The 14,364-nt window shown below is 42.6% G+C and overlaps 1 protein-coding gene across 1 annotated transcript in view; it reads left to right on the top strand.

Moving 5' to 3' along the window:
- The window catches only part of MAP1LC3B (microtubule associated protein 1 light chain 3 beta), a 37,748-nt gene that overhangs the window by 10,024 nt on the left and 13,360 nt on the right, over positions 1–14,364 (top strand). The window contains exon 2 of the mRNA XM_086945831.1: positions 10,618–10,673. Within this exon, the coding sequence (XP_086801957.1) occupies positions 10,618–10,673 (56 nt within the window). The remainder of the gene's footprint in view (positions 1–10,617; positions 10,674–14,364) is intronic.

Genomic DNA, 14,364 nt, shown 5'->3' with positions numbered 1-14,364 from the left:
ACCGATTGTTTCAAGTATCAGTTGATGTCAGATAATGTAAGAAACTTTCATGTTTGTATAAACTGTCTCAAGATCAACCAATAGATACATTATTCTAGTTTACACAAGGTATACCGTGCTGTTGCACTAAAAAGGATCCGCATATAACCGGAAAATCGTGTAGAAAACGTTAACATTTGTTCTCATTTATAAATCCGGACATTAGTGTCATTTATTCGACGCAATATTAAATATTTTTGAAAAAGCTATTTACCACCTGCATGTAGACGCAAAAAGAAATGCCTTTAAAACTTTTACATTTTGCATAAAATGTATTAAGGTGTAATAGCACGCTTGAAACAAGCAATGTAAATTATGTAGTGCATACATAACGCTGCTTCATCATAACACGTCTTGCAATAAAACACCTATAATGTTTTCGAAACGTGAGCAGGTTTGTGACATCCTGAAGACAAAGTCTACTTGCACAAAACCATTAATAAATGAATAATCTGTCTTTTCATGTCAATAAGGGTGTATAGCCTTTACCATGCCTCTGTTATCACCCTGCGCCTTTGCCATGCAGGATAATCTAGGGCGCTTTATGGTGCGTGACTTTACCGTGCATATCTAAAAGAAAAAGGGGAGGGGGTTTAGGTTTAAAGTTGGGTGAGAGATATTTATGGTTTAGGAATGAGTGAGGAGTAGTAAGGGTTTTTACTTTGCAGGGATAGTAGCGTTTTTTTTAAAGTTCTGGAAAGGGTAAAGGGTTTATGGGTAAGGGGTAGAAAGGGATTTTTGGAGTTCAGGTGTGGGTAGCGGTAAAAGGTGGTAATGGGTTTTTACGAGTCAGGGAAGGAGTAAAGAGTAGTGGGGGTGTTTAGAGCTGGGTATGGGCCGAAAGTGGGGTTTTAGGGTGCAAGGAGGGATGGGGTGAAAGTTAGTATGGTGTTTTTAGGGTTTAGGAGTGGTGGTAAAGGGTGGTAAGGAGTTAAAAAAAAAAAGCGTTGGGGTGGGTTACCAAAAACCTTTTTTATTTAGGGGACCGTTCTGAGACAAGTGAGAAGCTCCAGAAGGGATAACTTGTGAAGTTGCCTCCCTTTGGCCTTGGTGATCCACAAGATACCCTCACAAAAATATAGACCCAGCACAGTGATACGAACTGAATGTATAGTGTCCTGATTTTGGATGCCTTATTGACCAGTGGTTACTAGCGAGGCTAACATGGCCAAACATTTAATGGTGTAGGTGGACACTTAGTGGGGTAATGGATGCATCTTATGTGAACGTAGGCGTGCTTAACATGAGTTCATATGGAGCAGCTAGTTCTCTCCGGCAGTTAGTCGATCACATGATAGTCACATTGCCAGAGTAATGAGGCATACCTGCTGCTCACATGACAGATGTCTGATGTGTTCCGTTTCATGTGTCTTTGGCTATTTTGTTACGTGATATTTGAGACAAGTGTTATGGTATGCGAGTGAATGCAACCCACTGATAAGTATATGTTTATGTGTGAGAAACATTTGTTTGTGCTGTCATGTTGACCCTTATGCTTTATATCTGTGATCTTATTGGAAGGACTGTAGACCTATAACCCGAGATGTGCCGAGCTTCGTTTGAAAAGTTGCAAGCTGGTCGGGTTTCTGCCTGCGGCTGTATAATGTTTTAGTTGAATATATGCCTGGAACGATATGTCACTTTAAATTTTCGTGTGTGTGTGTGTATGTATGTATGTGTATATATAATATATATACACACATGTGCAGTGTTATGTTATTTATTACTATTGTTGGCTCGCAAGAGGTGATGCCTCTGTGAGTCATGATGCATCTCCCCATCCTCAACAATAATAGTAAATAGCATTTGCATATGCTATATTGTTATTCGCTCCTGCATGTAGGGGTTTATGCCATGATTTTTTTTTACTTATTAGTTTGAAAAATATATTTACGCAAAACCATGATGCAAGATGTTAAAATTGTGCTGTGAAGTGAAAAAAACATTTAAGAGGTTTTGTGACTATTAGTATTGTTTGCCTCTTAATTATAGCATGCAATCTATGAGAGACAGTAAATCGTGTTTTTTCTGTCAAGTTCCCTCTACTGGGATAATAAACTGCAGTTTGCTCTTTGCACTGTAGTAATAAATGAGACAATGCACCTTTATTAGTTCTGTTATAGTAAATGTGTTACTGGGGCAATTTGTTTTCATTCCCATGGAGATCATTATCTCGCCTGTGTCTTTGAGGTTTGAACGAAACTCATCAGGAAAATGCAAAGTTCATAACTCACTCCAACCCACCTCACCACTATCTTTTACCAAACTTAAGAAAAACAAAGTAGAACACTACAGGGGGCTATATTTTGTACTTCCAGATTTGGTGTAAATTGGTCAAAAGTCTCACACTCCTCTTCATTCAAACCTAGCTTCTTCTTTATGTAAGTAGTATTTATGAAGCACCAACTGCCACTCCTTGTGGGTTATCCGGACGCTCAAACCAGCAAGACTACATCAGTACCCCAACTCCAAATTATGCCAAAGTAGAGCTGTTGATCGATCCTTAATGTTGGCGTTGGAGGGGAAAAGGCATGACATCCTACCTTTGTAAATCTCCTGAGGCTTGTCTACTTCCTAAGACGACGGCATAGGTAATCTATTCCTTTGTGCTGCAGTGATAGGAAATACTTGATGACCAAGCGAAGAGCATTGGAACTGTAGGAGCACTAATGGAGATTGATCACTATATCTCCGGGACCACGAAGTATACCACTTAAAACGGTTTTAGGGCCATAACAGATAGATGAATAAACCACTTTGTCAGCAAGGCATTGTGATTTAAAACACGTTGCTTCATAATCTGAAGCCAAAGCGTGTGAAATGTGGTCGCTGGCTTTTAGGCCCTGTACCAGTTATGTGGCATAATTTTGAACTAGTTCTAGCTTATGAGTAAAGTAATCGGGTAGCAAAAGATAGACGGCAGATATGAATGCTGCCGTGTGTGAAAAAGAGAACACGTTTAGAAGTCACTTTGGGACTCCAACTGAAAGAAGCAAGCCGTCAACAATTTAAACCTGCTCATCTAAGGATAAAGTCAAATCAGTTCACCACTACATTTTTCACACAAGGTAATGACGTTGGTTTGGGGTCCAAAGTATTGGACAGATGGGAAGATTCCAGAAGGGGTAGATCTCAAGTTCCGAACACGTTTCACCTCCCACTCTGACAATGGTGGAAAAGGCAATTTGTTTTATGACTGTGAGTCTGACCTTGTTGTGTGCAGGCCATTGAGGTCCGTCCACATTTATGCAGTTAGGGTGAGCAATGTTGTGGTCTTTGATAGTCTCTCGAGTATTTAGTCAAAGAAAACATTTGGATTTATTAAAATGTTTATTAACAGTGCAAACTAAATTATCGAAATTGAATACCATCACGAAACCATTTCTTCACAGAAAAGACAAATTAAATAATATATGATAAAAGAAAATGACTAATAGATGAGAATAAATGTGCCAGCTGTCTGAGGGAACATAAAAGCATAACAGTCTCTCAAATGATTGTCAGGCGAAACTGACAAACGGAAGAAATAAATACTTTGTACCATAATATTTATAATTGAAGCACGAAAGCCAGTCTAGGACTCGGTTTATGATTATCAAGTCCACATATATTCTGCATTAGACTTTTTAACAATTCCCATTTCATTTATTTTTCTAGGTAAAGCATACATTTGTCATTACCCCAAAAACTGCGTAATTTACTCGATTTATAAATACATACATTCCTCTAAATGAATGGGCTAACCTTCAGCGGTTATTCTCGCTGTAGAATTGAAAGGTGGCAAGATTTATTTTCTCTGCATGCATGACAGCCCCTTTGGCACCTCTTTCACTCACTTCAAAAGATCAACTAGGTTTGCCCGCAAAACCGAAACGAAGGTTTTTTGGCTATGTCTGCTTCACTATATAACAAACTGTCTGCTTCAGTCCGTTCTAAGACCCAATATACTTGCCTTTGGAAGAGAAATGGAACGTTGATAAGAATGTGCACCTCTATGACCAGACACAGACTACGTGTCTCTTTATTACCAACTCCGTCCCTAATCTGCTCCCTTTATTATTGGTTGTGTTGAAAGCCTGTCTTATATGCACTGGACTAATAATATTCCATAGGAAATTTGGGTTGGCCAATTCCTACCTTCTGTCTGGATCTTAAAATTGAGCATTGTCCATGGATAGTGTAATGAGTTCCACTAGACTGAGAGACCCGTGTGTGTGTGTGTTTTAAAAAAAAAAATAAAAAAAAAAAAATTAGAGTAGTTTAATTCTGGTGTCTGAGAACCTCTAAAGCAGGCCCATCTTCAGCCATATGTCCAATGTCCACACCTGCCTGACGTATTGCAGGTTAAGAGTTCTCAGTGGCATTTGGTTTACTAACCATATCACGTTGGGTAACGCAACTCATTGCAGGCTAATGTCATAACGTGTTCTCAGTGCACCAATATGACCTATATTTAAGTCGTGGGTACATGTTTCAAAGGAAGTACCCCTCAAGTGGTGCTGAAATTGGTGAAAATGGCAGAGGACTGTGGTGACACCGCTGCAGTCAAGTGATTAATTGTAAGCTATAGAAGAACATTCCTTCTAGCATCCCTATAGTCAGCCTTTTGCCCCACCATTTTTGGGGTAATAAACTGCTTAAGGCAAATGATGTGTAGTATTCCAATAGTACCCAGTAACTGGTACTCTTAAAGACTTTGTACTGATTTTTTTTAAGGGCGTTGTTAACAAACAGTTTCACTTAAGTTTTAGAATAATTTCATGTTTCTCAACCTCCTTCTTTTTATCTGTCATCCGCATAACTCCTTACGCGATATAATCCCGTTTCATGGGATATGTCTCAGCGCCCCAAAATGGCTAGTTTGACAGGATTAGTGTTTTTATTTAAATATTTTTTGTTATGCAGGAAGTGATTGATGCTCACAAAAGCCACATCTGAGGATGAACACAGGGTAGACATCCACTGCAGCAATTGCAGAAGCTCCTTGTCAGTGTGTACATTATTTCTCATGTATTTTCTCATACTGCTCTGATATTCAAGTGTCTGCCTCCTCTGTGTTCAGATTGAATCTCTTGATATTTCTCGACATATGCTTCAAGCCATTATTTTTCACTTTAAACCCTTGGGTCGATCAACAAACCTGGCATGATTGGTGGCCTAGCAGTCGCCTAGCAGCAGAGTGATGGTTTACCATTATTCTAGTACCCATCAAAAACCCAATATAGCATAAGTAAATAGTGTTGTTTCTATCTACATCCTTGCATCCTCAAAGTACACGTTGTCTCAAATGTATTCTCTACACATCACAATCTCTGCTCCTCCTTTTGAAAGTCACACCTATGCAACCTAACAATACAGAGTCTCCGCCTGAATCATCTATTAATCTCACCAACCATGTGCATGACCTCACATACCCCCACTAATGCAGGAACATAACCCCTTTATTTAGTCCACCATAAAGAATCACAAGTATTTTCAAGGCAATAGGTCTCGTATTTACGCAAGTTTAAGCTATTGGTATTGAAAATGACAATGCCTTTTATATACGTTTTTAAAAACCAAAACCTAAATAAAAGGAATTGCCATTTACAATGCCAATAGCTCAAAGTCACAAAATACCAGACCCATTGCATTGCAAATGCTTGTTCTCTCTTTTACCCACCATCGCCTTTTCCGCCGAAAATTCAGCTCTGCTATTTTAGGCTGTGCTGCTCAGGCATGAACTAATATCCGTATGCAACTATTTGATCTAATGTTTTGCACTGAGCTTCAGATAAAAACATTCGCCAGGAAAATAATCAACACAATAACAAAAGTCAGTTGTTCCCCTTGGAAAATTGCAGAAGAGCCCCCTCCAGAGCCCTGATACCACGGCGATTAATGTCTTCTCTGTGGGGGCACGGAAATCTAAATACACGCGTCAGGATTAGCACTTGTAAAGGTAAATACAATTTGAATATGGTATTGGCGGTTGTTACGGAGCGTCGGCGCCTAAAGAGACGACGCTGATGGTTGTATTGCTGGGGGAATCGTTTTTTTCCAACTTTGGGTTCGCTCAGGTGTTGCGGATTCTGAAGCAGACACGGCACGCCAACCTTTGAATAATTTGGGCGCTGTTACACAGCATGCTCCTCCGACTGGCTTTTCTATTAGCTTTGTCATATGGCTGTCTACATTGCTTAGGCGCAAAGTAATGGCGAGGCTCTTCCAGACGAAAATATAAACAACCATTTGGCATTTCTAAACAGTCACGTTAAATAATAAGCAGTCAGACAATAATTTTAACCGAAAGGAAGATAAAAAAAAAAAAAAGTTAAAGTGATGCGGAGCAGCAGCAGGCGCGATAATCACAAACAGATGGCGCCGCTGCTCGCTCCCACAAGGTAAACGCCGCACATGCACGAGGGCTCATTGGGAACGGTGCAGTACATGCACAAGTTTCCCAAAAAGTCCTGAGCGATTCAAAGAGGTCCCCCCCCCAAGCAGCACTTGCGCACTGCGTAGGCAAGACCTAAAAAATGACTGCTTGGAATGGTTTACATGAGTGCACCAGTCTTATCCCAATAACTAACAGTAACCAATAACACCTGGGTTCCGGAGCAGCATGGTGCCCAGCATAAAGTGATTCGACTCATCAGGGGTAGTAAGCTCTATATAAATGCAATTACAATGAAAGTGGTGTATATTTATATAGTTAACTTTGAGCAGACCCTCATGAGTGTCCATTTTATTATTTGTGCTATTCCATGCCTTCATGCTGGATGGTATCTTTAATGGGCTGCAGGGGTTTGGTTTGAAGTATCCTTGCTATTTGCACAGACGTTGAATAAATGGAGGCATTTAGATTAAATGAAAACCTTAATTTTTCTCCAGTGCCAAGTCCTCCTTTCAGATATTTCATGTAGCTCGAAGAGGCTCCTCTTTGTGTTACAGCAGTGGGATCTGTGTGAACACATTCACTGTTAATCCGCAACACCAAATAGACCAAATTCAATCAATCAATCAGGGAATTGTCAAGCGTACTACTCACCCGTGAGGGTCTCTAGGCGCTGGGGGGGTTGTGGGAGGGAATGAGCAGCTCCGTTCAGTCAAAGAGTGAGGTCTTTAGGATCTTCCTGAAAATGTTCAGAGAGGGGGCATACCTGATGTCGATCGGGAGCTGGTTCCAGGTCTTTCTCGCGATGTAGGAGAAAGCTCTTCCACCAGTTCTCGCTCTGCGGATGCACAGGGTTTCGGCGAGGTCGGCGGATCGGAGGTTTCTCTTGGGTACGTGGAAGCAGATTCTGTCCTTTAGGTATTGGGGCCTGGTGTTGTGGAGGCATTTGTAGACGTGAGTGAGTATCTTGAAGGTTACCCTCTTCTCGACAGGGGGCCAGTGGATGACTCGCAGGTGTTGGGTGATGTGGTAATTTTCGACAGATGCAGAGGACGAGTCTGGCTGTAGTGTTCAGTATGGTCTGGATTTTTTCGAAGCAGAGACTTGTTCATTCTGGCGTAGAGGCTGTTTCTGTAGTCTAGTCTGCTGGTTATGAGTGTGCGGGTGACTATCTTTCTTGATTCAGGGGGGATCCATTTGAAGGTCTTGCAAAGGATGTTGAAGCAGGTGGAGGCGACGGCGTTGATCTGTCGGGCCATGGAGAGGGAGGAGTCGAGTAAGATGCCATGGTTCGGGCGTGGTCCGCAGGGAGGGGTTTCCAAGGGCGGTGGGCTACCAGGTGTTGTCCTATGCCGTGGGAGAGGGTCCGATGACGAGGAACTCTGTCTTCTCTGACGTCTGAATCTGGTAACTCAGGGACATGGCAATAAAGTATTGCCACAGCCCCTGCGTTAGCTTAATGCATCCCTCCTGGTAACTGACTAATGCAGACATCAGCTGACCTCGAAGCAGGCAGTAGAAGGGGGAGAGGAAGTGGGGAGTTAGAATGTAAAAAGCAAGGAAGAGCATTTGTTAGGTCTTGACTCTTGAATGGGTACATGCACTGTCTCGAACAGAGACGTGCTGTATCTACCTCATGGGATTACAACCTACCCATAAGCTTCCCATTTGCTGGCACCCTTGTCTCTCCATGTTTTTGTTACCCCATTTGTGAAGTGCATGCAAACATCATGCCCCTTGCGGTGTTTAGCCCTCCCCAAGCGCACTGCCCAACTACTTTAAATCTACAAAGCGGCCATTATTAGCCATTGTTTCAGAACTACTTTATTTTTTTTAATGGGTGACTCGTCCCGCCTCACATTAGGGGTGCTGTTTTTAATTCACATCGAATACCGATTTAATAAGTTTTTTGAACTCCTGTACCGATCTACATTAAACAAATTGTTCTGAATATATCTGTCTATTTTACTAATGTCCTCCCATGGGAGGAGTCCCTCGCGATCCTCACCAAAGCTAAGACGCGTCTATCTTAGGTAAGTATACCTCTCCTAGAGCTCTGAACAATAGAAAATATGATGCCCTTGGAAACTAAAGAAATCTCTGTAACTAGATCTGAGCATATGGAAGTATCACACTGTTTTATAAGTATTCAAAACAAACCTGCATGGCTTAATAGGCAAGAAAGCCACACAAGGGTAGAATACGCATATGTGTCTGAAAAGTGTCCTTAAAGCATTGTTGTGTTTGTTTTTCTGGTAGTGGCTTGTCTCCAATGTGTTCACTGCTCCTATCCGACAGTCTTTGCTAGGTTGCGGGTGGCATATCGATAGAGGACAAGGAAAATTTCAATGGGGACTCTATTCCTTTATTTAGAGAATGGTGCCAATGACCAGCAGCATGCTCCTAATTTCCAGTGCCCTCATCCTTTAAGGTAAGCTATTTCATAGTCACCCCTCAACATTAATTCACCTGTAACGTGACCGGGAGCTATGCCATTACGTGGCAAGGTATTCTACTTTTAATGAAGTAACTGTCACTGTGTTGAGCAGTCTTTCAGATACAGTACAAGAGGACTCCTCAATCTGAAGACTACACAGGCGCCTTCCCACAATTAGGGGCAACAAGGTTGTTTGTAAGAAGCTTAGGTTGGCTTTCTGTGAAAGGCCCAACCCTCGACATTTTAAACACTAGAGAGCTCAGAAAGAAATGTTCACATCATATGGCGTGTGGCCATTTTTAAATGTACATAAGCCTACTAGTATCCAATGACACCTAGTGGAGGTTCTGAAAAAATAGCCCGTCACCTTTATCCAATTGGCAGCTGAAGAGTTTATGAACACGTAACAAGGCTGGTTATTTTTACCAGTCTTTCCCGTCGCCCCTGAGTGGAAGTTTGATTTCCTGGCAACAGTGGTGCTTCTGCTTGGATAATGAGAGAGAAGCACCAAAGCTGTTGTTCTAAGCCTCGGAGAGGGAGGCTGATGTGTATGTAATTTCATTTGCGGCCTCCATCTCTCGGCGAATAGGAAGAAAAAAAAAAGTCAGTCTGCTATTGTGCACGCCAAAGTTTTTCCCACAAGTAGATCACCTTTTGTTGCCGGAAGTTGACCATGTGTTACCCTAATACATCAGTGCACCAGAGTGAAGTCTGGGGAGTATGGTAAGCGTAAGCAAGCTTGACTGCCGTACACAGTGACTTTGCTCAGCCAACCTAATAGATTAATTGCCTCGCTCCGTACACTTAGCTTCTTTTAATTTAATAATGATAGGATTTTGAACAACGCGGCTACCTAGTTTTTCACTTCTCCATTGCCAATTACGGCCAGTGATACCGCTGCCCAGATTTCAAGTTCTTTTTGTAATGTTTTCTACCAAGGGTGGTTTGAGATCAAACTATACCAACTCGTTGCACTCTTCTTTGGTAGTCTTCAGCTCAACTCCCTAAACACTGGAAGTTGAAGGAAAAAAGAGTACTCCACAACAACCTCTACTCTTCTCCACCCTGTCTTCACCCCCAGCCCCCTAGTGTCTCTTGCTCTGTGTCACACTCTTATGCTGTCTCTTATTCTTTTTGTCAGTTGAGGGTGTAGTTGAAACTTTCTCTGCAGTTTAGAACAGTGCTACGCTATTATGGTTATCATGTGAAGCATGCTCCTTGAATCTAGCTTCCCTCCTTCCCGCCATCCACCCACCTCCCAGGTTGAATTTCAAGTAGACGGTTAGCCTTCCTTCAGTTTTGTGCATGCTGATGCACACTCCTGGAGGCATTCAGCCTCTTTCAGTTAAAGGTGGCCTGGTTGCAGCAACCGGAGCATGCAGACACCGCCCAGAATTCAGGTGGGAGACCTAACAAACAAATCCAGTGGGAGATTAAAGTGTCGTATGCCAAGATTTTTCCATCCTCTTATGTTTTACCAACACTGATGTGTTCCCACTTCCTTCCTTTCTTTCCTATCACTGTTTATTTTTTTCATATTATCATACGTTTATGTTTTCTTAGCAAAGAGCGGAACCTTTCAGAAGTATTGCAAGGTTTGTAGGTTTATGCTGGTATTCGTAACTCCTTTTACTTGTGTTTAGTGGGTGAATAATATTCTGGACTGCTGCACTTGTCTCTGAAATCTTTGTACCTAGCTTTTATTTTTAATCAAGCAAAACTGTTGGTTCACAATTTGACCATCTCTATTTCCTGTCTCCCACAGAGCAGCGAGTAGAAGATGTTCGACTTATTCGAGAGCAACACCCAAATAAAATACCCGTAAGTCATGCTTAATCATCATCTGTTTTCCCGCTTGTTGTTGCTTCAGTGTAATGCACCTTTCAAAATGCTTTGTGTGGATCACTGTACAGAAGTTCTTTGTTGGAGATCTGTGAGCTTTTTAGTTGCCCAAGTCAAACTGTATTCAATATTTATACAGGGAATTTGGAACGGATGGTCCCGAAGTAGTTGCATTGATAATATGGGAGAATGGCTGACTGAAGCGTTTGCCAGCTTTGAAGGGTAGAGAGAGTGGAAGTGGAAGGGTAGTATGGAAACAGGAAAGACGCTTCCGTGAAAGGAGGTGTAAGTGTTGTTAGGTCTTGCCTGAGCCAGCGCGCATGCACTGCTCTGCGAGGCTTCTAGTAAGGACTTCGAACTCTGACCACACGCTCGTGCCTGTCTTTTTTGGCTCACGCTATTGGCCTTTGCGTGGGTCTTTCTAAGAAAGACAGCACACAGTTGGCCAAAGGTGGGTGCATGTCCCGCCTTCTGTCCCCACTTGCCTAGGGTGCTCGGGAGCGAGCAACGGCCCGCACTGTGCCTGCTGCATTTCTTAATATTTTTTTTGCAGTGTGCACGCACCATTCAGGGCTTGTTTCTCCAGTGGCTTAGCCATTAGAAACTCCTAGCCAGCCTGCTGGTCCAGCACTGGGTCACCAGGTCATAAATGACGGTCGCCCATTCGTTGACCTTCACTGTACTACCCTACCTGGTCTTGCAGGGAGACAACCCCGAGAGGGAAGTCACTCAATGCCCCCTGGGCATAGAGAGAAAACACCCTGTGCCTCAGTCTTCGATGTTTTATTTTTCAAGACAAACTCACACTTAAAGAGTTTATTTTTGAAAAACAATATTGTTTTCCCAGCAGGCACAACAAACATGGCAGCTGCTCTGCAAACTCCCAAGCCGCCATTGGGCAGTTGCTCTGAAGGCTTATGGAGCTTTGAATGTGGTACTTCAGTCCTCCCACATGTGAGCAGAGACTATAGCTTCCATTTATATTATGGTATAAAACAGCACAGCGTTCATGGGTGAATACAAAATCTTACGTTTGACACCTTTTAGATCTTGCTTCTGTGAGGTGCGCAATAGGAACAGACATCACACGCGCATTAACCTTCATCCATCGCATCCCAAGCTGTCTAGTCTTGTAGTTCAGCAAGTTAAAAATTTTGCAAAAATAAGCTGAACGCGGTCAATGCCATGTTCTGCTTCAAGTAAAAAGTACATTCACATAACTTCTTACTCTTCAGATAGTTTTTATGCGTTTGCAAAATCCTTAGAGAAGACAACCATTGTTTCGTAGCAAAGGAGAAGAAACACTATTGATATATACGAAATTGACTTTTTCCTAAGAAAGCCACCATGGAGCGCAATAGTAATAAGTTGCGGCAACATTTCCCCCCCTCCCCCCCCCCCCCTTGCCTCCCCCACACAAGCATTAGGCTGAGAGAAACGTATGCAGTACCACATGGTTTTAAATTGATATATAGAAGTGAAGATACTCACTCTTAGAGTACCTGTTTGCTCCTTTGAAGTGCCAGTTCTCTCCCATTAAAGGCATTGCAGCAGTGCTCAGAGGTGCAGGTATTCTCCTTTTCAAATTAAAGAAGTGTAGGTGGCTGAGTACCGAATAGTACCTGCCCATTAAAAGCACTGAGGTACTAGCTTCCATTACAGTGCCCTGACTGTGAGTCAAAATGAGAAGCCCCCCAACGTTAATCAATCAGTGACGGGAGCGAGGCGGGCAAAATAGCTTCTGCTCTCCAGCAGTCTGTCCAGCCAGACCGTGTTCTCGCTGGGAGCAAACTGAACAGCAGAGGTCTGGTGAGTGCAGGGGGAGCTGGCCCAAACAAATGTATCACCTAGCACAGCGTAAACAAAGGATGTGGCACAACGGCCAGAGCTGCTGAGCTGGGGAACAAAGTTCGAGTCTTTGCGTCTGCTCAAAATCCTGTGATTTTGGGCAACTCAGTTAATCTCCCCGTACCTAACAAAAATGAAGGTGTCCATCTGTAATGTAACTGGTGCTCATATAAAGCGGCCCAATACTTTTGGGTTGAGTTTGTGCTAAATGAAAACTGCCCCAAAAAAAGAAGGGATGAGCCTCAAAACAACGCCTGCTGTGAGATGATCCGATTTCCATTCCCCAGCAAGATTCGGGCCAGTGCGGAGTGTGTGTAAACCGCTCTCGACCTGCCTCTGAGAACCTCCCAAAAAGGAAACCGCATGCTGGCCCCCTGTGAGGCAGAGAATTAGGAACTCTGAGCAGGTATGGGTCTAACAACTAAGGGTTCAATACGTGTTTTAAAAGTCCGTAATCCATCCTGAGCCGCGCAACTACCACAGTTTGGCGTGAAGTCGACACGCGCATAGTCCCAAAGAGTACAGGCGCAAGGACACAGGTTAAGAGAGCATCGTCTCACTTAACTAGCAGACGGGCGGCATTCCTGAGAGAGCAACTTTAATTGTTAGCATGAACAGAGCTGAGGGACTGCCTAAACTGAGACAAATTGTATACTGCAAGGGTGACACAGAGGACCATGTTTGTGAGGCGGGTGCGTCTGAGGAGAGCACAGACTCACTACAGCAAATCGAATGTCCTAACCGGGAATGAGAGAGCAAGATTAAAAACAAGCATTGGCATAGCCAATAGGTCTCGCTTTTGGGACTGTATAAGTATTTTGTTGTGCAGCACAATATCCTTGGTGCAACAACATCAACTGTTGCATGGCTAAACACTTATAAGGTCCCAAAGGCGAGACCTATTGGCTATGCCAATGCTTGTTACTACTTGCTTTTTAGTTAGCAGAGTTCTCTGACTGGGCGCTCCCCTCCTAGGTTCAGTTAGGTATGTGCTTCGAGAATAGTGTGAACTAAGATGATAAACTTGTTAAACACAACAATCATTCTGAGGAAAGGCCCAGTCCATTGTTACTCAGCTGCCCGCTGTACAATTGGGATTTATGTTTTTTTAATACATATTTTTTTTGTTATGGTTGGGGGGTTGTTTAGTTATTAAAGTTTGATTCTGTGCTTACCAACTGCTTCCACCAGTTAATTGCAGTCGGTATCCAGTATCACTCCCAGTAGTATGCCAGATGGCCCTCCCTGTGTACACTAGGGATGGCTCCAGTAATTGAAGCCTCTGGCAGAGTAGGAGGTGGGGGAGGTGGTATCCTCGAGCTCGGGTCTCATGGGGTCTTCACACTCAGATATTTTAAAACATAAGTCATATTTCTTAAAAACATGTCCTGTTCCATTGAAGAATATGAACTGTGTAATTTGGTATAGAATGTTTATTCAAAATCATTGCAAACAGTATCAAGAGTCGGACAGTTTAATCTATATTAGGATACAGTTTATTTTGAGCATCTTGTACTGCTGTAATTCAATTGAAGCACGAACTTATTTACCAAAATCCACTTAACTGCGTCGAAAAGTACAAGATTCTCACCCTGCTTAATTCAGCAAATGTTCTTTATTAGAGGTCTAAACACATAACGTGAAGGATGAGTTTGGGAATAAAGGAGGGACGAATTGTTAATAGACATTTTGGAAGGTAAAGCAGGCCTGTACGGTTGGCTTGACCCACATTGTACCAATGCATAACAGTGTAATAAAAACGTTGCTATTGTAACACAATATATATTGATAGGCGTTTTTATCTATGATTGAGTTGTTACTT

The sequence above is a fragment of the Lissotriton vulgaris genome, chromosome 12 (assembly GCF_964263255.1).
Source record: "Lissotriton vulgaris chromosome 12, aLisVul1.2, whole genome shotgun sequence".
NCBI lineage: Eukaryota > Metazoa > Chordata > Amphibia > Caudata > Salamandridae > Lissotriton > Lissotriton vulgaris.
This window is presented reverse-complemented; position numbering and strand designations above follow the sequence as displayed.